This window comes from Ailuropoda melanoleuca, chromosome 2 (genome assembly GCF_002007445.2).
Source record: "Ailuropoda melanoleuca isolate Jingjing chromosome 2, ASM200744v2, whole genome shotgun sequence".
NCBI classification, from domain to species: Eukaryota; Metazoa; Chordata; class Mammalia; order Carnivora; family Ursidae; genus Ailuropoda; species Ailuropoda melanoleuca.
In genome coordinates, this window is record NC_048219.1 from 109,929,272 (window position 1) to 109,957,007 (window position 27,736).

The 27,736-nt window shown below is 37.1% G+C and overlaps 1 protein-coding gene across 1 annotated transcript in view; it reads left to right on the top strand.

Annotated features, from left to right (window-relative positions):
* THSD7B (thrombospondin type 1 domain containing 7B) overlaps positions 1–27,736 on the top strand; it is an 848,738-nt gene that overhangs the window by 722,747 nt on the left and 98,255 nt on the right. Inside the window, 1 exon segment of the mRNA XM_034654492.1 lies at positions 26,881–27,014. Within this exon segment, the coding sequence (XP_034510383.1) occupies positions 26,881–27,014 (134 nt within the window).

Consider the following 27,736-nt stretch of genomic DNA (forward strand, 5'->3'; position numbering starts at 1 on the left):
AAGGAAAAGAATAAGCAAGCTTTAAAGACCAGCAAATGTAGTATGTCTGAGAAATCTGGATATTTTAAGGAATTTAGAATCCTCTAAAAAATAAAAATAAAGTATATCACAGTGCACCTGTGCTTGGAGAAACCATAGCAAGCTTCCGAAATTCAGATGGAAAGTATAAACTTTTCGAGAAGGAGATGTGTTTCAAATCAGAATTAAACTGTCCTGGAACTCTCACACCTATTTTTCTGGCTGTGGTTGAGAGGAGGGTTTGGAGTGGGTTTGGAGTGTGGCCATCTCACCTACAAAACAGCACTTGGAGGACTGTCTTGCCTCGTGTTTGCAATTTGAGTGACAAGTGGATGATGATTCAATTAACATTAAAAGGGAAAGAAAATGCCTTTTAAATAGTGTATGGAAACAATTAAGCAGAAAGGAGCCTTTAACATTTTTTTTTGCTGCTCTCTCTAAATACTGACTGTGAATTGCAGAAGTTCCTGTTAGTGGCATAGCAGATTCTGTAGTACACCAGTGAGAAAATCCTCCTCCTGTTCCTCTTGCAATAACCTATAGAGATGTGCCTACCTCTTCCACCCTTTGCAGTAGTCAATTATTGACTAAATAATAGGCAAAGAAGCTCTGGGGATCCAAAATGAGTAAGCCATGTTTACAAATGCAGCTTTTGAACAGTGTTTCCCAGAGCGTGTTCCAGGGATGTTATAAAGACTAGTATGGGATATTCTCTTCCCCAAAGAGTTTCCTGTTAAAACAGGTTTGAAAAACATGAATTTTAACAAATGTAAACCTTTTATTTTTTCCTGGAAGTCTCAGACGTCTGATATGTAAATGTGCATTATGAAAGAAAGGGATATGTATATAATATGCTTCTGTATATGTGGTAATGCACTGTCTCACAAATAACTTTGACTTCTGAACTTTTCAAAAGTTGAACATTTCATGGATTCACAGCTTTTTCTTTGGCCACAAAGTTGCTGCAATTTGATCTGTAAAGCCATTTGTGAGATTTCCATGGGGATATTTCTGGACACGGCTAAATGACCTACCGGGTCTCACCACATTTCTCCATAACAAGGTACACTATTCAGACTGTAGCCCTGCAAATGGTGTTGCCAGAGTACAATAGAAATGAGACTAGGGGCACCTGGGTGGCACAGCGGTTAAGCGTCTGCCTTCGGCTCAGGGCGTGATACTGGTGTTGTGGGATCGAGCCCCACATCAGGATCCTCCGCTATGAGCCTGCTTCTTCCTCTCCCACTCCCCCTGCTTGTGTTCCCTCTCTTGCTGGCTGTCTCTACCTCTGTCGAAAAAATAAATAAAATCTTTAAAAAAAAAAAAAATGAGACTAAACTGCAATATGATTGATACTTCCTGGATTTGCCAGGTGATACTGACAAGATAGAGCTTCAAGTCAGACTGATCATTGGCCTCACTTGGGTAATTGTGCTGTTTTAGCATAAGACTCTTTTAATTACCAAGATAGGAAGATGAGCCATGCTGCCGCAGACCCAGTTGGTAGGTGCAAAGAGGCAGCATTAAGGGGAGTCCTGGTGATCATTATTACAGCCCTGATCTTAGGGGTCTGGATGCAGAACGGGACTCCAGGAGACCTGGGAAGAGTAAATAGGTTTCTGTAGAGCACAAGTAGACTCAAGCATATGAGAACAAGGGTAGGACCTATGACCATAATTATGATAAGTAACAGGGCTTGGTCCCACAAGGAATATGGCAAGAGCTTAGTGGCTGGGATGAGAACATGGGCACCACGGATCCTTGAACTCTTGATATATAGCTGCCAGATTCATCAGTTCTCAAATATCCAAACACATGCTGTATTTAGGATAGATTTTCTAGTAGTACAAAGCATTTTTATAGCTTGAATCTTCTTGTTAAATGCATTGTTTGCATATCCAGAAAATAGAACAAAATCTCAGTGACAAATTATTTTTATTAGGGGAATATAGGCATTCTGTCCCACTGCAGTAAGGTGAGATACATACCCTGCTTTCCTCTGAAAACAGCACTTGGTTGTATAATATTTGCATTGCTTGGGCTCTGACGTTCAGGAAAGCAGTCTTAACAGAGTGTGATGTTTTCTACACTTAATGATGGTATTTAGGCTTGATACTGAACCCAAGAAAATATACTGACTCAGATGCCCTTGCTGCACCATTGTGTCGGAAAATGTACAGGTATGATTCAGGTAAACAATCACTGAGTACAGGGGCAGGCACCCAGGCACTGAAATTCAGTTCTTCAGCACTGAAACCCAAAAACACCCTCCCTTAATGAAAATTTTATGACAGCTTATGTTAATATCTTTTTGTGTGTGTGCTAGAGTTTTTTAAGCAATAAAACTCTATGGAAATTCATATAATTATACCTATAATTACCTAATAATTGAGGTAATTAACCAACGACTCCCTTGGGAGGGTACCACTGACCAGTTACACCTGCAGTTAGCTAATTTCAGGTGCAATTATATCTGCGTGTAATTTTGTACACCTGCAGTTAATTGCAAGGGCTAAAGGTGGACTTAAGACAAAGGAGCCTGTGTGACTATTTCCCCTTAATGCTCATTTGCTTTATACCACTATCTAGTGACTTATGCTTAATTCAGCATTATCTTAAATTCTTAGTAGGTAAAGTGTCTTCCTGGAGTGACATGGAGACTTGGGGTGAGTTGTGATATTCTCACAGAATATCAAGTAGTGCTTTCTGGGCAGGTAAATGAGCCCAAGTCCAGGGCTCATAGCCAAATAGAGATGATTAAACTCTTCTAAAATAAACAGAAAGAGCATATTTGACAGAAGGAAGTGTGCTTTAAAGGAAGAGCTCATTTTAATTGTATTTTTGGAGTTGAATCTTAAGGAAGTGAGGATAGTAGCTCTGATTCACCAAGTCAGTTGCTTAGCATCATATTGAGAACACTGTAGGCATTCAGGAAATGTTTGGTGAATGAATAAGCAAGCCTTGCAATTACTTTAGGACCATTTTGAGTCTGCATCTTGGGGTATCATTAGAACCATCTTGGTCAAATGTATTATGCCACTTTCTCTGCATTTCAAATGCCAGCAAATGATGCTTTTCTAAACAAATGAAGTCATTACTGACTTGGCTCCTAAAAGGAAAATTCTTAGACTTTTGCTATTACTAATCATTGAAGAAACTAGAGATAATCTAATTATGGAAAAGGCAAAACTTAATAAATTCCTATAAAACACATTTAATTTAGATTTAATTTGATTAGATCACAGCCCTTGGGGAAGAGTGAACATCTCTAAGGTAAGATTTCCTTATTAGAGATTGCAAGAAATTAAATTATTTCCCATAATGATTAAACTGCATGGTTATAGAATAGAGACTAAATATATTGTTTGTATCCCCCAGAGTTTGTCTCAAGATATAGAGTATGGTTGGCTTTCTCCTCTCTCTTTCTTATTCTGACTCTGCTTTTGGTTGTAGGGTTTTACGTCCCTCTAGTTTCTTAATAATCGGTAATTTAGAAATTTTGTAACTTGTTTATGAAAACGAGTCTATAAACTAGCTAGTTATGACTATATACATCAAATGTCTATCATTAAGACGAACAAGTCTGATGCCAGTGAATAAAAATAGTGCATAAGCCATAGTTTTGATATTAAAAATTGAGTTGAAATGGGATGCCTTGGTGGCTTAGTCGGTTAGGTGTCTGCCTTTGGTTCAGGTCATGATCCCAGGGTCTTTGAATCGAGTCCTGCATTGGGCTCCTTACTCAGCAGGGAGCCTGCTTCTCCCTCTGCCTGCCGCTCCCCCTGCTTGTGTGCATGCTTTCTCTCTCTCTCTCTCTCTGACAAATAAAGTCTTTTTTAAAAAAAATTGAGTTGAAATATCTTAAAATATGTGGTTCAGGAAAATGGGCAAGTATCTGAGCATATATTGTTTTCAGATAAAATAGATATATAGATGTATGATAGATACATACCATAGGTATATAGATACAGCATATCTATATAAATACATATACCTATATATTTGTATATTTGTATCTCTATGCATACATATACATATCTATGTCTTATGTAATACAAATGATATATGTTATTTGTATGTAAATATATATGATACATAATGAAGTAGCATATTTCTTAACCTTATAGCCTAGAAATATTACATGGAGGAGACAAAATATGTTTATTTTGAGTGTAAATGACTCTTTGTTGTTAAATTTCTTCAGAAAGCATTTTTCCTAACTCATTCCTCTACTATTAGGAATGTTGCAATTCTTCTTAACATGACTGTCCATAAATTTGTCCCATAGAAACTAGTAGACTACAGAGTAAAACCTGTTATTCCTACACTAGTTAAGTCTATCTCTCCTCTGTATCTTCACATGAAAAACAACTTTCTCATGTTATTTTATGACTTTCAGATTTACCTTAATCTGACTTAATTTTATCACTCCATGTCAGCACGCCTACTTAAAAAAAAAAAAGATTCTTGCTGTTCTGTTATGCTGCAAAAAGTTAAGCAAAGCAGTTGGAGCACTACGTAGTTGTTACTATTGCTTTACGGTTTGGGCTCCTTTATTTTTTTTTTTAAAGATTTTATTTATTTATTTGACAGAGAGAGACAGCTAGCAAGAGAGGGAACACAAGCAGGGGGAGTGGGAGAGGAAGAAGCAGGCTCCTAGCAGAAGAGCCTGATGTGGGGCTTGATCCTAGAACGCTGGGATCACGCCCTGAGCCGAAGGCAGACACTTAACAACTGCGCCATCCCGGTGCCCCAGGGCTTCTTTACTTTAGATCTTCCATTCCAAATGGCTTTGTTTAGTGACCTAGTCCAGTGCTGCGCAAAGCAGTGTATTGTAGGGACGCCTGGGTGTCTCAATCAGTTAAGCGTCTGCCTTCAGCTCAGGTCATGGTCACAGGATCAAGTCCCACATCAGGCTCCTTGCTCAGAGGGGAGCCTGCTTCTCCCTCTGCTTGCTGCTTCCCCTGCTTATGCTCTCTCTCTCATTCATTCTCTCTCTCTGACAAAAAAATAAAATCTTTTTTTAAATAGGCGGTGTATTGTAAATGTTATGTAAATAGCTCTCTGCAAAAGAAGAAAGTAATGAATCCCCAGATAGATGATTATATTTGTCTTAATGTCGTCATAGCATGCAGTCCCTTAGCCTGGGCTGCCACTGGGCTTTCCAGATTACTGAGATTTCCACAAGTTGCATCTGATTAAAGGATTCTCAAAAACAGCAATTTGCCTCTGATAATGTTTTCTGTTTGCCTGATTGATTCTCTTATTAGATAGAAGCACAGTGAAAACTTTGACTAAACACTTGATTTGGCAACTCCAATCTTAAGAGCATTCTGTCTCCAATATCAGTCTTATTTATTCAAATATCCTTAAAATATATATTAAGTAACATTACTCATGCACGCCTGCCCACACAGGCACCTGCGTGCACACACATGCGCACACAAGCATATGTGCACACTTAATAGTGTTAGGAGAGGAGTTTGTTTTGCTCCAACTCTGATTTTCCATGGAGTTGGAAACACTGATTATTTTCCTAATCCTTCTATTTCCCCTCTTCCTTTGTTCCAAGTTTATTCTTCCATTTTTAGTTTCTGGTTTCTGTACCATCTAATAAAAAGTCATTTCTTTTTCTGCCTTCTTACCTATTTTTGGAGAATTTCAGAGGATTAATGATAACCAGGGTTCTAACAGCATTTATCTATTTTTAGAAATCAGTGGTGGCTATTAAATTGTGCATAGCAATCCTTTTTATGTCATTATAATCATAGAATAGCATTTTATGACCAACTAGACGTTGTACTCTTTGAAAAATATCATTGATGGGAATCCTAGAGAATGCAATTTTTTTTTTAGTTTGGTCTTTGAGGAGAAATCAAACTATAGATGCCCTAAGAAAAAGGAAGCAAAAGAAAGGAAAGAAAGAAAGAAAGAAAGAAAGAAAGAAAGAAAGAAAGAAAGAAAAGAGGAAGCATGTTTGAGTTATGTCTGCATCACAACTTTTTCTTTAATTGTAAAATGTATGTAATACCTAATTCATTTGTACCCCCATGCACTAAACACAAAATATACAACTTAGGGGAAATTCTGTGCACCTCATATTAAAAATATACAAAACAATAGGAGGTTTCCTTTTCCCCAAATTTTTAAGGTATGCAGAAATATACACATAGATCTGTGAGTAATAAATATGTCTCTAGCATCTCTATGTGAGGTTCTCCATTAAGTGAAAAAAACACATTACTTATGATCACAGCAAATAACTTTAATATGAAAGCCATATAATAGCATATCCTTTCAGGTGATTCCATATTAAAATAGTGAGAATGACTATTATGGCATATCTTAGTTTAATTATAATATGTCATAAAAAAATTCATTTCATATATCCTCCGTTTGGTTTTATCTATTGAAATCCTCCTTAACTACCTATTCCTTAAAATCCCTGTTTTCCTCTAGCTTTTTCTAAGGTAGATTTCAGATATTCTTTTTTTTTTTTTTTTTTTTTGNTTTTTGGTTTTCTTCTAACCAGTCAGCTCCTTTTTATTTATTTATTTAATTAATTTTAATAATATTTTTACTATGTTAGTAAACCAGTAATCCCTGGTTTTTGATGTAAAATTCGATGATTCATTAGTTGCATATAACACCCAGTGCACCATGCAATACGTGCCCTCCTTACTACTCATCACCAGCCTATCCCATTCCCCCACCCCCCGCCCCTCTGAAGCCCTCAGTTTCAGATATTCTTTAGCATTTTACTTAATTTTATGGTGCTTGGGTCTATAAAAAGTAAATACAGGTAACACTATGGAAAATACCTAATATATAAAATTTGATAACAAATTAGCTCATTTTTACTTACAGTTCATATTTCAAATTCACATCTTCATCAGTGTTCATTATTTATATGTCTATACAATTTTTCTCCATTCATATTAATACATCTGGCTGAAAATTCATTATTTGTGGGAATTCAGAGGTGGTGTGTGCTGGAACACACATGCAAATAAAAAGGAAATATGTTCCTGTCTCCTAGAAAGCTGTCTTAATTACAGTGTGTATTAACTGTCATTGATACGTAATTTAAGGTAATGAATAAATCATATTGCATGAAAATAGAGTTCTAACACCTATCTCTATTTAAGTTTACTGACCACATTGGCACATACAATATATCTACAAAGTATCTTTTTACCAAGTTTTCTTATCTTTGGTTACCAACCCTCTCAGTCCATGCTTAAGACATTATACCAGGTGCCTAATATATAACAAGGTATAGGGTAATTATTCATGAAATCAATAATTATGTAGTAACTCCTATTGCCATAGGCTTAGAATACAGCTCAGGACAAAACAGCCAAAAGCTCTGCTTTAATGAAACTTATAATCTAGTGAAGGAAAGAGATTGCAAGTAAGTAAGCATATAAATAAATCCTTGCAGGTAATGATGGGTAGTGTGAAGAAAATAAGCAAGGGTAGAGGGATAGAATAATCAGGGAAGATTTCTTTGAGATAGTGACATGAGAGCATAGCCAAGAATGATGGACAAAGGGAAGCTGTGGCAGCCTAAAGAATGTTATAATGGAGAGGAGACAGGAGGGACACAAACTCAGAAGCAGGCTTTCACTTTCTTGTCTGAGGAACAGCATGAAGGTCTGTGTGACTGTAGTGGAATGAGCTACAAGCAGAGACTTGGAGATAATTTTAGAGAAATGGGCAGGATGGGGTCACTATGGCTCAGTGGGTCATGAGGAGAACCACAGGTATGGTTCTCAGTGCAATGGGAGCTCCTGCAGTGTTTTGAGTAGACAGGTGAATTGGTTTGAACTTGTCTGATGTATGTGCTGTGGATCCCAATCTTAAAACAGACTCAGACTCTATCTAGGAACATAGAAGATAGAACTTTATATATATATATATATATATATATATATATATATATATATATATAGTTCTATCTTCTATGTTCCTAGATAGAGTCTGAGTCTGTTTTAAGATTGGGATCCACAGCACATACATCAGACAAGTTCAAACCAATTCACCTGTCTACTCAAAACACTGCAGGAGCTCCCATTGCACTGAGAACCATACCTGTGGTTCTCCTCATGACCCACTGAGCCATAGTGACCCCATCCTGCCCATTTCTCTAAAATTATCTCCAAGTCTCTGCTTGTAGCTCATTCCACNGGAAGCACAGATTTTGGGAAATTTAGAGGGAGAGAAAGTAAGACCTGAGCTGAGATTTAAAGACAGAGTAGTATTTAGATGCATGAAAATGGATTTGGTCCAGAGAGAAAGGTAGGAAGTTTCTGTTTAGACACATTACAGTTTACCCAATTGTAGCATTTTAAAATAGAAGAGTCAAAAGGAGTTTGACTAAAGCTAAGGGGAAAAAAAACATAAGACTGCATACAGAGGTAGAGTGGTTGAGGTATCTTAAAGAATTTTGAGCATTAAGAAGAGGGGATTAATCGTATCCAAAAATTATATATTTTAACCACAGATTAAATCAATGTGGTACCAAGATTTTTTAAAAGACGGAAAAAGAAAAAGTAATATATGTAATTTCTGGAAAATTACTGAGTTCATCAAGTACAGTCACATTCCCAAATCTGATATGATTATTAATGCTTTGGAAAACTTGAGTAGAAATCCTGAGGAATAACAAAGAGGTTATTTTGATTACTGTTATTTATTGCCCTTTAGAAATTTAACCAACTGTATTAAAAGAAATTACCCATTATTATTCATTGAGAGAATTCTTGGCCTTTACTGTTAATAACGCATTGGTTATTTACACAAATTTAACATATTTTCTATAAAAGGACAATTAACTGAAATTGAATAGTTTTAGCAGCCCTTGAACTACGGAGCTGTATTCATAGAACCCTACTAATTCTAAGTTCTGGACAGGTCAAAAAAAAAAACTCAAGGTGTTGACACAACCACAGGAGTAAGACAAGTAATACACCCAGGTCTCTCTGTTCATCGATCTAAATTCTAATCCATGAGCACCAATCATCAAGATTTGATAGTGATATTAATTTAAATATTAAAATACTATTAACTATTGAAGCAAATGAACCACTTCCATAGATGTGATACTAATGTGCAATAAAATAATTGTGTGAACATTGTTCATTTTTCACTTAACTCTGAGTTAGTTATATCTATCATATCACAAAACAGACATTTCTCTAATAACAGGAATTTTCCTAAGTTTCTTATCATTAACCACTTGTAATGTTTTTATACTTCTATCTAAAGCCAAAGATATTCTTCTTTTGACTAGCCTATATAATTTATAACCAGCAAATCCATTTTAATAGTGCTTTGAAATAGTGATAGTAAGTCTAGCCATCTGCTAAATTTGTGAAGTGGCTTTTGGTTGTAAGCAACCATTACTTATAGATTGTGATGATGATGAATTGATTCAAATGTGACTAGAATTTGCAAGATACCAGGTATATGGATGTTTAATTGACCTACCCAACTTAGTTTCTTTGCAACTATTATTGTGTAAGTTAAGATTTCTGATCTATTACATAAAAGAGTAAAACTTGAATTCAAATTGATTCAATTCAAAATTGATTTAGAGTCAGGTTATAATTTTTCAGACATATCATAATATTTGTAATTTATATTGCCTTGGGACCACATTCATTCATCTTTCTACAAATATTTTTGAAATATCTACTCGATGCCAGGCACTGGATAAGCATTGAGAATAAAATGATGAACAACAACCAAAAAATGATAGTGGCTCTGCCCTTAGGGAGCATACAGTTTTACAGTCCAGTTGTAGAAACGACAGTCACTGGCCACTTAAGTAAGTTCAAAATTAAAATTATGCTAAGATTAAGGAGTAAAGATACATGGTGGGGAAAAAGTGAGCAGTAGGAACAAGTATCATGGAAACCACATTCTAAGAGTCTGATTTACGTGTGCTGTATCTTTCAAAAATAATTTTTTTCTGCCATGATTGATAAGCAGTAACTGGTATACTAAGGAAGTTTGGGTCAAACTTCAGAGGTTTAGTGTATTTCCTTAAGCCTTGGTCTTAAGACTCAGCTCTCCTAGCCAGGAGACTGCTGGGGAAAATCTGTTCGACTTTCTCAGACCCGTGTGTTCTTTATCCTACACAATCATGTTTCATAGTTACTAAGAGGAAGCATTTTGCTTGAAAATTGGGAGGGAAACATTCAAATTCTAGCTGAAATGTAAACCATTAATTTTGAATAACCCGGGAAAAGGATTTCTACTTTTTTTTTTCAATTTTGCATTATAATAGCAGCTCAACTAATGCATATATAATTTTCTTTCCCTTTTGCTTGTCATGCACTGCCAACATGGACTTCTACAAAGGCTCAGGTTGGTGTTGCAATCTGTTTTGATCTTTACTGTTTTCATTTAGTGAAAAGAAGCTTTGATGTATTCCTTCACAAATCAGCTTTTTTTCTCTGTAAATCCTGATCAAAACATTGTTCACACAGGGAAGAAAAACATCTTCCCATAGGAGAGTCAGTTGCCTAGATGTTGCTCTTAAATGTATGCCTTTACATCAGCAAAATGACTATTTCAGAAACCCAGAAAATTGATTTATATCTGCTTAAATTTGTCATGCCTGGCTTATTTTATGAAATGAAGAAAATGACGCTCTAAGATTTTAGAACCAGCAGAATATATCAGGCTCTGGAAAGGTTTCTGATATTAAATCTGCTCTGTACTTTCAGAGTGTTTTAGATGGCATTGTGCATGATCTGACTCCAAACTTAGCACTGAGAATTCCATACATAGCTTCCTACTGAGATGCTGATTTTAGGGTTGCCAAATGTTTAGCAGATAGCATTCAGCATATCAATAACTGTCTTTCTTTCAATCTCTTCTTGTTTTTTAAAGGAATTTATCTTTTTTCAAGTTTACATCAATACCTCACATAAATCTCAAGTTCCTTTATAGTTTTTATAAATCCATATGCTATTCCTGTCCACCCCAATTTTGTTTGAAATGTTATTGGTCATATAATACATAAAAACATCAGTGAGGTTTTCAGAGGCTACCTGTATAGTAAACTAGAGCGATATTTAGGATGCATTAAGAGTCAGGAGCTAAGTACACCGAAAGTGGGTTTGTCAGTCACAGGAGAACCCAGATTTTTTTCCTGGGCAAAGTTTTACAAGGACTATCAATGAAAAATAAAATGGCTAGGTAATTTGGATCCTGTACACTGGGGAGGGTACAGAATGTACAACTCCAGACCTACTCAAACTTCTGTTAATTGGGGTTAGATAGCAGAATTTCAAATCCAAAAAATTTTACGATGTGATACCAGCTGTTGTGTCTAAGAATCATCAAAATGGACAGATTGTTTTTTTTCTGGTCATATGGTGTATACAGTCATGGCATGATAGTCTTAGGATCATCTCCCATTTCATGCTCTGGGCATATACAAACGATTTATGAAGAGGATGCATTTGCTAAAATTAAAGATTCATTTCACATTCTCATATTTAACTTCAAGATTGTTAAAATGATCTGTCAAGATGTGTTCTTAGAGGACTACAGAAACCTTTTTCTCAGAGCAAAAATTATGACTTTTTGCTAACAGGGCTATATGCCATGCTACATGGTACATGCAACTTGGGGTATTGTTTTAAAGCTCACTGACCCCAGATGTTTCATTTTGTTGACATAAAGTCATTTCCTTTTTGTAGGTTGAAGATGTGTACATCCTTCTCCAAGTTTATGACATATTTCTTTCTGAATAACCAGTCTTTTACTTTGAGTAGTGTATCTCATTTTTATTTAAATTCATACCAAAAAAAGACACTCATTTGAAAATGTCTCCCAAAACTTGTTCATAAAATGACAATAGAAAAACTAAAAGATTAGAAGTGTAATACAGTTTATAGCATAGAGAATATGTTGTAGAATGGACTGAGATGTACAGAAAGGGTAAGCAAACATAACTGTGCAGGCACTAAGATCTCCGCCCCAGCTCCTCAGCTCTGCCATAGTAGTAGCACAAAAGCAGTCATAGATAAGACATACATGAATGAGCGTGCCTGTGACTCAGTAAAATTTAAGGAAATAGGCAATGTCAGTGAAAATAGAAAAGTTCTCCCAAAATCCTTTCCTGCATAAAAGCAACAAGAAAACTGGCAAAAATTGTCCAAATAACGTTTCTCAGGACTCTGTAAATTAATCAAAAGCTGTAGCAATCTGGGAAACATTTATTCAAGAAAAATGGCTGAATCTCAGGACAGAAAGACTTATTACATTTTAAATTGTCTTACATCAGTGCTCACAACTCCAGCTGCACGTGTTCTTAAAAGAAGCTGCCCACAATCGTAGTATAAGAAATAATAATAATAAGCAGTCTGGCAGCCACTGAAGAGGGCTGAACAAGATTGGAGCTCCCTAAGTCCTGTTCTTGAAGAATTGTCATTATTTAACTGTCTGGTGGCTCCCTGGAAGAAGACCCACTCACAACGCCGTCTTTGTCTGACCCGGCTCTGAACTGGCCCAGTGTGAAAAGCTTAGGAACATTACTCCAAAATCATCAGAGATAATTGTTGAACTTGTAGCTACCTGAGACCGTAGCTAACAATTGGGGCAAACAATAGAATAACAACAAGCTTAAAAGGAAAATCTAGGGAATAAGATGTCCGTAGGAGTTTGGAAAAAACTCTGACATATTGCTGGGAGTTAAAAGACCGTGGACCTGTAGATAGTCATGCACATACTTAGGAAAGCCCTAACAAGACTCACCTGGGGCTCACCTTCAGGCTCTGTGTGAGCAGAAAATTGCCTGGCTGAATGGTTAAATGTGTGCCCCAACATACGCAGAGACCCTCCGCAAAGACTGGAGCCTTTTTGGTGCCAGGCATTAAAGGGAATCTGTGTCATATCATTAGACAGAGACATCGTTAGGCATAATAAACACAGACTTCCTAGAATTAGTTCAAAAAAGTCGATAAATAACAATAACAAAACAAAAACAAATACTGGAGAGAGAGGGAGGAAGCTGGTCTCCACAGTTGCCACGTTATATTATTTAAATGTCTAATATTTCAACAAAAAAATTGGAGCTATGCAAATAAAAAAGAAAGTATATTTCATACACAGAAAAATTAATTAAAAATGGGCCAAAGACCAAAGGGTAAAGGCTAAAACTATTACACTCTTAAAAGAAAACATCAGTGTAAATCTTTGTGACCTTGGATTAGGCAATGGATACCTGAAACTCAAGCTATGACAGGGAAGAAGTGGTAGATTGGATTTCATCAAAGCTAACAGCTTTTGTAATTCAACGTACATCATCAAAAAAGTGCAAAGACAACCCACAGAATGAGACAATGTAGTTGCAAATCAGCTATCTGATGAGGATTTAGTATCAAGAAACATAAATCTTACAACTCAACAATAAGAAGAGTAATTAATCAATGGGTACAGATCCTTAGTAGACATTTTTCCAAATAAGACATACAAATGGCCAATAAACACAGGAGAAGATGCTTAGATGCTAAACATCATTAATCATCAGGGAAATCAAATCAAAACCACAATGAGATATCACTTCCCAGCCACTAAGATGTCTATAATTAAAATCAAAAAGACAATAAAAAGTGTTGGATATAGAGTAATCATAATCCATGTACATTCCCAGTGGAAATGTAAATGTTGCAGCCACTTTGGAAAACTTTTTGGAAGTTAACAGGTAAGCATAAACAGTTTCCACATGACCCAGGCATTCTACTCCTAGATGGATAGCCAAGACGGTTGAAAACATATATCCAATGCAAACACTTGTATGCAAATGTTCATAGCAAGATTATTCAAAACCAACAGAAGAAAGCAACCCAAATGTCCATCAACTATCCGTAAATGGATAAACAAATTTGGTTTGTCAATACAGTTTAATGTTACTCAGCCATAAACAATAATGAAGCACTTATTCATGCTGCAACATGGATGAACTTTGAAAATATTATGCTAAGTGAAAGTAATCGGATGCAAAAGGCCACATATTATATGATTTAGTTTATAAGAAGTGTCTAGAATAGACCATAGAAAAAGAGGCAAAAAGTAGATTAATGGTTAGTTGCCAGGAGTAGGGGAAAAGAGAGAATGGATAGTGACTGCTAATGTGACTATAAGGTATCTTTTCAAGGTGATGAAAATATTGAATTAGAAGTAGTAGTGATGATTTCACAAATTTACAAATGCTTTTTAAACAACTGAACTGTATACTTTAAAAGAGAGAATTTTAGGATATGTAAATTATATCTCATTTTTTAGAAAAGAAAAAGTGGCAAGCCGTATTTGGCTCTTGGGCCATAGTTTACCAACACGCAAAAGAAAAGGATTTGTGTCATCTTTATTTATCCGATGTCAAAGGAAGCTGTGGGTCGGTCTTACGTAGTAAAACATCAGTAATATCTGATAAATTAATGCATGAGTGAATTAGTACAAGACATGTAGTTCCAGCTATTAAACTATTTATAACTGCTGTTATCAGATAACACGTATCTCTAATGAAGAATAGTTCCCATTATATTCATTCTGTCTTCATTCTATTCCTCATCAATGCCTTATACTCTAGCTTGTAATTGATCACTAAATTGTTAATAGTTTTTAATCAAGTCTTGCAGTTTAGGGCACTTTATATGTCTCAGCTATAAAAAGATTTAACCTTTTTAGGAGGAATCATTTCATGCTCAAAAGAAACGTCAAAAATTGATGTCACTATGGAATTGTGAATACCCCTTGTGTCTTTATCAGAAATAATAGTGCTATTTTTGGAATGACTGAAGTTGTTTTGCTGGCTTAGCTGTCACCGATTGTACATCTTTTTCTCAGCAATGTATTAGTGCTGTGGAGGATGAGAAAGCATAAAACTTTAAGGCATTTGTCTCTTTCATTCTGTCATCTCTCCCAGGTTTACAGCTTGCAATGTTAGAAACTATTCAAAGTTTATTCGGTTAAGCTACGGGGAAACACAGGTGTGTTTTTGATGAAGATAGTGGTGTAGTTGGACTAGGTGATCGTGTAGCTTACTTTCAGCTTCAGAATTCCTTCACTTCCATGTTTCAATGCTCATCTTCCTCAAAGCAGATAGTACTTATTACAGTGAACTCCCAAGCTCTCTAAAGCTCCTATATCATTATTGTTCTTCTCTTGCAAGTAAGTATTAAAGTCAGGAGATGAAAAGAAAAGGTAGACCCGGAGAGTCCCTTAAGTGAGCTGCCAGGAAATCAATGGCAGAACTTGATACAAAGTCCCTTTCTCATAGCTTCCTTCTCTGATCACTACACCACAGATCATTTTTCACACAGTATAAAGGATCCCTCCATGAGTGAAATGAAGCCACCCCCAAAGAGGACCCCATTATTAACTTAATAGGATCCCACCAAAGAATTCAATAATGGAGAACCGGAATCCAGTCCAGGAAAATACTTGATGCTGCTCCCCTGAATTGCTCTACAAAGACCATTTTATCAATCCAAAGCTGGGTGATTCCTGCTAAGGAAGAATATTTTAACAAGACCCCACTCCGTAAGTGAGATGCCAGCTCAGATCTAGAACCATAAATCCTATACTTCCTATAGTTTAGTTCAATAGGAATTTATTTTGAGTCTGTCAAGGGCCCTGCACATGCCGGATGCTATGTGCAATGCAAGAGATGTGCAAGGTATCACCTCCACCTTCTGAAAGCTCCAGTAGTTCACTATGAGCCTGGCTCGTTCATGCCAGCGGAGTCTGACTTGAGCCGAGCATGGTGAGTGCTGACCATCTCAAATATCCCCTGCCTTCACGGGAAGACAAAGCCAATCCTTTTTAGAAGCTTGCATGTTTCTTTATTCAAGACATCCATAATTGGAATGGGGAAATGGGGTAATACGGTCCCATTACTAGCATCTGTGTTCAGAGATCAGAAATTTAGAAATGAGAGAATTTTGAAATCATATAAATCTAAAAATATAGAAGGCTCTGAATTCATTTGGATATCTACTTCCAAATCTTGGGACCAGAGTACAATTATAAGCAGTTAGATTTGAATTATTAATGCGGAATATTAAAATTCCTGTAAAATTAATTCTAAAGAGGGCAAAACTTTTAGCTTCCTGGTTTGGTCTAGGTGTGTGCTCTTCAGGAAGAATGCTTAGAGAAATATTTCTGCACTCATTCATATTTATGCCAATATACATCTATTTAGCACAAAGTATGAACCAGGGAAACAAAATAACTTTATACCCTATTATTTATTTTGGTGGGGCAGAGAGGGTTATTTGCACAAAATATGATTTCGGGAATCCTTAAGTACAGGTCCCACAAAGGCTGCTGTTGGTTGCACACGCACAGATGTATTTCTGTTTTAACTGTTTATCCGGGCCAACTTTGTAGAAACATGTCCACTTTATTGTAAATGGGTTAACTGATCATTCTGTTGCACATTTTCAGACCTTCACTCTCAGGTTTTTCAAATAACGTGTGTTTTGCAAGTACCCAGGAATAGGTCCATTATTTGTGTTGCATATAGTAATACTTGCCCTTGTTACACATGATTTCTGCCTTACCATCAGCTGTCTTCCCTTTGGTCAAAATAAACTTTACTAAAATGGAGGCCAGGTAAGGTCTTCCTTAAACGATCATTTTCCTGCAGCAATCATCTGTTTTTCTTTCATGAAGAACCAAAAAGGTCTGCCTCCGTCCTTCTCTCTTCCTCACTGTCTGCCTCAGAGGAAGAGTGTTTGCAACAAGATACTCTTTATTCCATAAGGCAGCAGCTTCCAATTAGTCCCTAATAAGAGTCTCCGACTGATGAAACTGGGGTGGAAATCGGAGCCAGGATCCCAATTTATCACCATGTAAGTGAATGGCAGGGATTCCATTATCCAATCAATCTTGCCTCTCAGTTCTGCAAAGGTCAGGCTGTGCTATCCTGGGTATAAAACATCACGTGTGGCTCTATGTTTCACTTTAACTTTGTCCCCGACATATTGGGTTTGTTATGGGAGGACTCATACTAAGAGTTCATATTTTAAAAACCCATTTTGTGCTGTGCCTGGCCTTGGATTTAACAGGGAAAACTGTTAGAGCACAATGCAGTCTGAGAACTGCTGCTTTATACATTTATGTACAGAAGAAAAAGATCACTCTGTGTGTGTGTGTGTGTGTGTGTGTGTGTGTGTGTGTGTACACACACATAATCTCTTTGTGCAAAAAGTCTCTTTAGGGACATTTTATAATTATTTTCTTCTCTGGCTCCAACCTATAAGGAATTAATAATTGTATTTTTTGTTGGATAAAAAGATACAGTGATCGCCTCTCTTCCTGCCTGTTATGATAGGATCATTTAGAAATTAGCCAAATTAGAAATGGAGTCTGCAGTCAGCAATTCTTATGCTGTTCCTTCTTTTTAAATTGGTTTTACTAAACAGAAAAATGACCATCATTTTCTTTATTTTTTTTTATTTAAGTTTTTGATGGCTCCTTTTGTTCTCTTTGACTTTCGGATTGACTTTGAAATAATGCTATATGAGAACTCTGATACATTTCAGAGTAAGGTTTATTGGTGGTAATGATTAAAAGACTATAGCCTGATGGGCCTGGAGCTCTCATTGCATGTGCAACACCAATTATGAGGCTTTCCTCTTGCTCGTGGTGCTGGAAGTCAGTTTTGTGCTTGCCTACTGTGAGTATTGGTTAAGTTCTGAGCAAACCTTCCAAAGACCAGGTTGCTTTTCAGATCATACACAGCATCAGATTTATCCCGACTAAGCCAACTTAAGACAAAATAAGATGGTAAATATGTCATGAAAAGTTTTCTGGGCAAATACCCGAGAGTTTCTGCTGTTCTGCTCATTAGCAATACTCCCTGGAATTTAGGGCTTTTGGGAAACTGATGCCTTGTCTTTTTCTTCACAATTCTCTTGGTGAAAAGAGGAAGCTTTCATGTGTCCCTACATTCTAGAATACACTAATCTTAAATGATTTCAAAAAGTAGCACTGATGTTTGGGTTGTCTCTTTCATTTTCACTTCCAAATCCTGGTGTCCCTTCTTCCTCGTCCTGTTGAAAGCTTTGTGGAAATAACAGTTACGAAGATCATTATTCCCAAACTCTACCTTCCCACTGGGACTGCTGCCACTTCTGCCTGGCTCAGAGCTCTCCTGCACTTTCATCTCCCTCCTGTTTGAGGTGACTAATGTTCCCCAAATTTTATTTGGAATATGTCTCTTGATAATAAAGCTCAGAAATTTTACTGGCTCCCATTGTCTACAAATAAAATTCTACCTAATCACATTTTCCCATTTACTTACCCCAGCTAGTTGCAGTCTCCAGGCTTCATCTCCTATGTACTGGGGCCCCTGTGTACATTTTATGAGAATTATATTTACATTTTGGTTTGTTTGCCTGATTACCAAATCTCTCATCCAAAGTAGTTCCTATTAGATTATCCTAACTAGGGCTATTCTTTATGCATTTGTATTTGAGCATCTGGCCACGGAAACATAGGATTTTTCTTGCCTAAGGGGTGTGCAACTTAGACGAAACTGTTTCTTTATACAATAACATTTTTTATCATCCAAATTATATTGATTTCCTAGGCACGTTTTCATAGGCTTCTTGCATTTAGTGAGTGGAGAAACAGTTGCATGTATCCTAGAGTATAGGGATAGCATGATGGTCTCAACTACTGAGAGTAAGTGGGAGGCTACCTGTACAAGATTCTGTCCCAGCAAAGGCCAATAAGGAAACTAAAGACTTTCCCCCAAGCTTTCACTTCTGTTTGACACTTAGATAATGCGTTGCAAGCCTCAGGCCAAACTCCTCCTCCCTTTCCTGATAAACCCTAAACAGTACCATATACCCTTCTGATTTAGATATCCATAGGATATCTGTTTCTAAAAACTGAGATCTGTTCATCTCTATTTTATGCCTCTAACTTGTAAAACTTTTATTACCTGCCAGAAGGCAGGAGTTTCCATTTCAGACTCTTGTCTATAGAGAATGAAAGCCGCTTTTCTTCCCTGATTTCTGGTGGTCATATTCTATGACCCAGATAAGTGACAAACTCACTCACTTTCTCTGTCTTTCTCTCCATCCATCTATCCATCTATTTATCGTATCTTTGCACCAGACTCCTATACAGTATCTCATATATAGTAAGGGCAGACATGTTGTTTTTTTTCTCTAGTCAGGTTTCCATGGTGCAATCTAACACTTTGAGACACACACCTCTTTTTAAAATTTTTAATAAATTTTTATTGTGGTAAAAATACTTAATATGAGATCCAACCTCTCAAAAAATGTTTCAGTTTATAGTACAGTATTTGTTATCCATAAGCACAGTGTTGTATGCAGGGCTCTAGAATTTATCCATCTTGCATAATTGAAATTTTATACCCATTATTTAACATCTCCCCGTTTCCCTCTCCCTCAGCCCCTGACAACCACCATTCTAGTCTTTGCTTCAGTGAGTTGACCATTTGAGATACCTCATATAAGTGGACTCATGTAGTATTAGTCCTTCTGTAATTAGCTTATTTCACATAATGTCCTGAAGGTTCATTCATAACCTCTTTTCTGAAGGGCTATTAGTTCAACTCTTCCAGAGTTTTCTGGAAGTACGCATGATATCGGCATGGGGAGGTGGTGTTTTCCCTCCACTTCAGTGTGACTGATAACTGCAACCTGTTCTATGAAAATCCAGTGGACCACCATGACAATAGTCCCTGGCATGCTAAGAGCAATCTACAAAATCCCATCTGATTTCTTATCATAACACAACATGGCAGTGGATGGCATCTCCCAGGGTGTGGGAAAAGTCAGTCCAACTCTGGAGTGAGTTTCCCCCTCTTATTCTATCTTTTATGCTTGTTTACGTAGTGCTGAGGTACAGAGTGTGGGCTTTATATTTCAACTTGCCCTAGCTTGTCTACGTCAATATGTTCCCTCAGTTCTGTACCACATATCAGGTGCAGAGGGAGTCCGATCAGTGCCCGTGTGTGTGTGTGTGTGTGTGTGTGTGTGTGTGTGTGTGCGCGTGTGTGTGCTTTACTGTAGAATGTCATACACTGTGTAGGATCTCCACAATCATCCCTTTTTCTGACTGTCTATTACCATGCAGTTCACTTTAAGACACTGGTTTCATGGTCACTTCAATCATGCACAATAAGAAATGTAAATCTGGGGGCGCCTGGGTGGTGTAGTCGTTAAGCCTCTGCCTTCGGCTCAGGGCATGATCCCGGCATTATGGGATCGAGCCCCACATCTGGCTCCTCTGCTGGAAGCCTGCTTCTTCCTCTCCCACTCCCCCTGCTTGTGTTCCGTCTCTCGCTGGCTGTCTCTATCTCTGTCAAATAAATAAATAAAATTAAAAAAAAAAAGAAATGTAAATCTGTTACCAAGGAAATATAGTATGATGGATTAAAAAAAAAAACTAAGGAATTGTTATTTGTTTGCCTACAAATAATCTAAACTCCGTTAGCACAGATAACTGAGCTTTAACCACGGTCTTTTACATGAGGACTTGGTGGGTCCCCAACATTGAATACCCTCTGTAAAGTTCAGGCCATGTGTAATATCCTCGAAGGAGGCAGGAGACATGGGGAAGGGGAGGAAGTATATGCATGACTTGGGGCCCTACTTATTCAGCCTTTGTACCCATACCAATCTCCACCCCTATCCCCACTGTGAGGAGGAAAATAGGACTGCGTGAATGCCCGAGCTGGCTTAGCTGTGAGTGGATATTCATCTTGATTCTGATGATGCTGTGCTTAAAAAATCATCAGTGGTATTCAGACTGGAGGTAAGGGGTTAAGTGCTTTAGACCATTAAAAAATGAAGGGGTAAAAAAAAAATCTGGAGTTCAGACGTTCTCAGTAAGAAATATTCTTCCATATTCACTTTAGCAAAAGGCTATTCTGTACAAGATATCTTCTATCAAAATAGAAACAGTAATGTGATTTTAAGGCATAGCCTCATTGTTAGTCTTTTTTTTTTTTTTTTTTTTGTNTTTTTGGTATGTAAAGGCAGTAGTTCCCTGAGTTTTTGTTGTAAGGATCTTGCACTCTTAGCCAGCCTGGATAGAGAAACTTGCTAATGAGCAATTTCAAATTTAGCAGTGCTTTCAAGTTAAATTAAAACTTCATTAATCACAACATTGCCTGCATTCATTTGACGAGGGGTGGTGCAGTATGTCTGAGGTTATATTATTCACTGAGACTACAGACAAGGTTTGGTAGGGGAACGCATTTACGGGCCCCTCGATACAGTGCTGCAGTTATCAGCGTCTGTACGTCTAGCTCAGAACCTGCTGTTCTGTTAGAGGATGAGGAATGTAGCCACCTCCATTACTTTTCTAAAAACTTCCCGCGGGCTTTACAGCTCAACAATTTGCCTCCAAATTTTGCAAATAAGACTCATTCACCATTATGAGGTTTGTTTTGAGATCTTTCAGTATGAAAACTGAAAAGAAAACATATGATGCATATTTGAAAGCACTGGTGAATCTCAAAAACCAGGCATAGTGATAAGCTCAGGGCATGCTCAGGAAATCTTTTCAACTGCTGTGTAGCTAGAGAAGCTACCGTGAGAAAATGTCTTGGAAGAGGAAGACAGCCAAGTCTAAGGACTTGAACATTGAGGCTGGAACTGACAGTTGCCCACCTCGCAAGTATGGATCGCTTTATTCATGACTTCCAGGAAAAAGCCTGACTCCAATGCTGCCTTGAGCAACACATTGCACAAACGATAGGCTTGATGGTTTTCCCACAGATACCAATTTAAAGCAGTTGTGGAATTTTTTAACCCCTCATTCACGCAAAGAATTGCAACCATCTAAAAGTCTCAGGCCTGTTCTTGCTTTAAAAATGGAAGTTGGTTTTCTGAGATACTTCTGGTTTTTTGAAATTATGAAAAGAGACTCCGTACCTGGAAGCCTTGGGAGGAATTGCTTGTGCATTTATATATATATATATATATATATATATATATATATATATGTATATATATGTGTGTGTGTATATATAGTAAAAGTCATCATCTAGTATACAGACATCTTTGAAAATGCTGTTCTTGGTTTTCCCTTTCTAGGAATTTGTAAATATTAGCATTATCTTCCTCATTGAAAAGATACTGTCAGAGCATGGCAATGTGCCCAAACAAGCTAACCAGGCAAAATCCACACACTGTTTGCATCAGCAGACTAGAATTCTAAATTCATCTCAGTTTGAGCACCAGCCTAGTCATTCATCCTCCATGAATGACTAACTGAGCATCTTCAAGTTTTATTTATTTTTACCTAGAAATAGGGATTCTGCTAACCTTGTATAACTCAAATGGTCCTGATGATTGAGACCTGAGACATGAAATATCTTATATAATCTATAAAGTTCTACACAGCATTATATGGTGTCATCAATAACCAGCGGCCAGTGATGGGCACATTGTAAAGCATGTGGGTGCAGTTGCATGAGGACTGAACTTTAGCACCACATGTATTACATTGAGTACAGACAGGTATGAATGCATAATTAACACAAATGGAAGCAAAAGTTTATTTGGGTAAATGTGATACTTTCCAGTCATTCATAATGGCAGAGTGCATAAATTTGTGGCTGACTGAATGAGATAAGGGGGCAAAATTTGGTTAAGTTGAGAGAGGGTATAGTATAGAGGACCCTTCTGAAGGGAAATTGTGAACCCTGGAGGAGGAAAGAGAGGAAACAGACAAGTAGAGAAGGGCTGGTGGGAAAGTTCTTTGAATTAAGAGATGAGGGTCCTAGACTCTCCCTAGACTTTGTATATCTTATGTTAAAATCTCACAACATTTGGGGGAGAATGGAACCCATAGAGCTTTATTGATACTCACCACTCCCAGAAGACCACTTCCTCTCACGTTACAATGGTACAGACCCTGGCTTGGATTTGTAGGAATTTCTGGTCCTAGATGGGGTTTTGAACTAATTGTCAAGTTCTACTAAGTAACTGCAGTGCCTAGCATGGAAGTCTCCAGCCTGAAGATTTCTGTATGTTTGTTGACTGGCAACTTCACTGGAGCAAAGTTTTTACTACAGAAAATTGGAAGTCATGAGTTTTCCTTTATTTTTATTTTTATTGTGGGTAGTTTGTTTGCTTTATTTGAGCCCTTGAACCCTAGGATTCTGATATGCAGTAATGACATCTGCTGACTCCAGAGAGACCCTGCTTTCGAGTTTATGCCAAGGAAGTCTGTCTATAGTTGGAGACGAGTATCAGAAAATAGTACTTAATTAAAATGATCAATTACAATAAGCAGAGACTTACTTAATAAATATTAAAAGACTGACTCAATGAATGAGTTTATGATATGACTCTGTAACTAGCAAAATTATAAAAACACAATTCCCCACTGAAGAAGTAATAAATAGAACTCATTACTAAGAGAATGAAATGTTGCCTCTCTCCAAGGATTTAGATTTTTCAGTGGCATTTTTAGCGTCTACGGTCCTATTAAACCCTGTTATTTTCTTCCTAATTTGTGCCATTTAGGAATGATTTTCATTTAACTTTCCCATGGCTCATTTCTCTCCTTCAGAACATTTCCATACGATTCCTTGATAAAGTCCATGCTTTAACATATTTCCATTATAAAACTGTAATAAGCACCAACTAAATAGCAATATGAAATAGCCAGAACATAAAGGACTGACAGAAGAAATTGGCCAGCTGGGTAGTTAATTTTTATTCTTGAATGCCTGCTGCACTTTTTGCCTCTTTTGGTTGTTTTCAATCCTCTCTCTAAGATTCCATGCCTAATGGACAAGGACTCTAAGGAAACAGTTCTCACAATTCTTAAGGAACAGCCTTTCTTTCCCATAATGAAATCATCAAGCAGCACCTTTTGATGACATAGCGATCGCTCTTCTTCACCCCAGCCCCATAATGGAAAGAAAAGGTTTTTGGTTTGGCTTCCTCTTACTGTCCTTTGGGCTTTGTAAAATAACCCTTACACGTTCTGTTTGGGGCCTGTGTTTGCTAGAGAATTGTGTGAAGGTCATTTAGCAACTTGGACCCCTTTCGATTCAGCCAGTACTTAATAAACCCACTCCATCCCCCATGTCTTGTGAAATACAGACATCATAGAAATCATGGAAACTTAGTTTCCACCTGCCTAAGACTCAAGAGTTTTTAAGAAGTCACCTACACAAATGCTGCTTGTCCAGTTCTGACTTTGGTTAGGGCTAGAAGCATCCTTAGGTGTGAAAATACAAATTGTGTTTCTTGAGCTTATTTTCTCAGTTTTATTTAAAGTAAAAAGTAGACTTATTATATAAAGTAAAAAGTAGACTTTAAGACCAAGGTGAGAAAAAGAGCTAAAATAGTGTGAGAAATAGGAAAGGGTTAAGAGTTAAATGTGTCTGCTCCCCCAGCAACACACAATGAGGTTCTAACCACCAGCACTGTCTCAACCCCTGTACATGTGCATCCTGATGTTGTAATTTGGCTACAAGTCGGCTTAAAACTGAGACTGTCACTGAGTACCAAAAACACGTCAACTAGGAGTCATGGGAAAAGCTGTGTGGAAGTGGTGGGGTTTACTTGGGCTTTGAAGGAAGGGTAGGGGTTTATCAGCTAGAAATAACAGTATGAGCGATATTGAAATAGCAAAAAATCAAGTACATCCATGTGAATCTTTTTTTAAGTGGTACTATTTTTTTACCCATTAGTTAAAAGGGTGGGTCAACATCTTCCTACATAGATATGCTCCCTACCTTCCAACAGCTTTTCACTGAGGTTAGCTACTCGGCTTAGGTGTAGATTGCAAAGCATCAAGAGTAAAAATAGTCAATCAAATATACAATCAGACATTCAAATGTGTATATCAAAGCAACATGCAACTACACAGGTTTTCATTTTTCTGTCTTTGGGCTTTATGTAGGAGTAGGGTAGAAATGTAAGCTCTGCTTAGTATTGATAGCTTTAGAAAAAATAGGTCCCTCTCAAGATATTCCATCCGTTTGCTCTCAAATTCACACATGAGGTATGGGAAAATACTTCTTTAATTAATATTTCCATCTACTCTCTGTTTGTACAAAGTGCTTTGGCAGATTTTCATGTATCTCATATGAAAGCCAAAGAACTTTATTTAAATTATCTGATACATGTTGAAAAGTTTACACAACGAGCCCACAAATTCAGTTCAGTCTTCATTTTTGTGATAGAGTGGAGTTGGCTAAACCCTCAGCTGTCATCAGCTCACTTTCCAGGTGTCTATTCCATTGGGGTCATGTCTTTCCATTTTTATAGATTTTTCTCTTACCTCTACCATGCTAGGAGTCGGGCAGTCTTTTCTCCCTTACAAGTTATTACCTCCTTATTCTAATGTAGGTTCTGCTTCCAAAACCTTTCATTCCATTCTTGGCAGCATTCACAGCATGAAATGTGCTTTTTTTTTTTTTATTACTTAATTCCTTACTTTCCTATGCTCATTTCCACTTCTATTTTCCCATCTCCTTTCATTCGGCCCTCACATATTTTTCACTTTGTGGTTTTCCTTTTCCTTGTGTCCTTTACATGAGAGAGCCAAATAGAACCCCACGGTTAAAAATAGTTTCTAACATTATTTGTGATTCCTAAGATGTAGTCTCACAAATAACCTTTTCTCATTTGATTTCCATCTAACATGCTGACAGTGCTCCAATCTTGTTTTCTGATTATCCCATTACATACTGCTTTCCCTCGCATTTAGTGGGAACCTGCAAGTAATGGTTCTGTTTGTATAGCACTGCCTAGTCATCATTTACAATTTTGGGGAATTAGAAAGACAGTGGGAGAAAAGAACTCGAGCTTAAGTTCTTATTTAAACGGAAAAGCATTAATTAACTATTTTGGTAATAGGTTGAATCAGTCTTCATCAGCATGCCATACTAGAGCCATCTTTGTGACCTAGAGTAACCTATCATGCAATGAAACATTTTCTTACTGAGGGAGAGCACTGTGCTCTATATTGAGTAATGCATTTTAAGTTCAGTTTTAAAAAGGGAGGCAAACTCAATTGACTACCCAATGGGATACAATTTCAGGAAAAAAGTCATCACAAACAAGTGCATGGGAAGTAACCTAAGAATTCATTTACTGTAATCATTGTTTTTACCATAAATTTGTAAATATTCATAGTCAGTAATCATGCCCAGCCTCTAACAGTCTAGCGGTGTTTGTCTTCTCTCTCTCTCTCTCTCTCTCTCTCTCTCTCTCTCTCTCTGTGTGTGTGTGTGTGTGTGTGTTATAGCTATGCTCTGAAAACATCCTACAAATAGCTGAATTCATAGGAAGCCACAATACCCAGGAGGCTAAATGATTACGTGTTAGCATTGATCATTTGGGAGCATAAAAAGAAATTTCCGGTGCAAATAATACCACTTTTCTTATGCATTCTAAGGACCTCTTATATTCAAGAGTAAATCTTCCTTACATATATTTGTTTCAATTGATATCTTAAAGTACATCTGAGAATACAGTATGCCATATAATTGAGAGCTGGACCATCTAATAGATGCTGTGTGAGGTCTTTGAGGAAATGAAATGGTAATGGAATTCCTATTCTCGGTAGTAGGAAATGACTGTCCTTTGTTCTCCTCTGTGAAGGCATACCATCATGTCTTAGTTGATTTCCCCCGTATGTTTCTTTAGGCAAGTCAGTAATTTCAGAGAAGCCAAATACATCTTGCTTTTTGGGAGTGTAATTTGGCTGTTTTAGCCAGAGTATAGTTCTTGGGTTATGTTCATCAGGCATTACTAAAAGATAGGCTCTTTTTATATAACTTGGATAGTTCCACATAATTTTTTTTTCCTTTCCTCTTCTTTATAGGTGCATGAGGCAGTCCCATGCTACAGTGAATGCAATCAGTATTCCTGGGTTGTAGAACACTGGTCTCCATGCAAAATCCACAATGAGCTGAGGTCTCTGCGCTGTGGAGGAGGAATGCAATCTAGGAAAATCAGGTGTGTGGAAATGGAGGCATTTGGGAAATGGGGTAGTGGAACTTATATATTTTTATAAAAAACCAGAGTGTTGTTTATCCAAGTGCACTCTGATCTCCATACCGCATACTCTGGGTTTTGCTCATCATTAAGTTTCTGTAGAAGTACTTGTGCCTTAACTGCCATGTGTACATTGGGATTTCCTCTGCAGTGCAGTCACAATCCCTATGGTTCCCTGCAAATGACTTCAGTGGGAAAGCTAACTGCATGGAGCAGGCTGGCATTCTTTCACTGATTCATAGCCATAACTATTAACAAATCAGGAGATTTTGGCTGTGATAGTATGTCTCTTTTTTGCCCTATGGGTAGTGTAGTTGATGGGCATTATCTTATTTTTGAATGTCAGTACATTGAAAGGTCAATTTAAACCCTCACTATTGGTCTTGGAACCTACAGTCTGAGAATACTTATGAACCATAGTGATGAATTTTAATACAAAAAGAGCACACCCCTGAAAGAAATTAGTGAATTCTGGGTTATTTACAGAGGGATCTTGTTTAAGTTTTTGTTTTGTAAATACAGCAGTAATAAGCAAAGGAAACACTTGGTCCGAGTTTGTCAAAATGGCATATTTAAAAATGATTTGAAAAAAAATTTCTTTACCAACTGAGGATAATGGTAATAAATATTGGACCAAATAAGTGAAAACTAAAATATTAATGATAAACAATGGTTAGTATGTT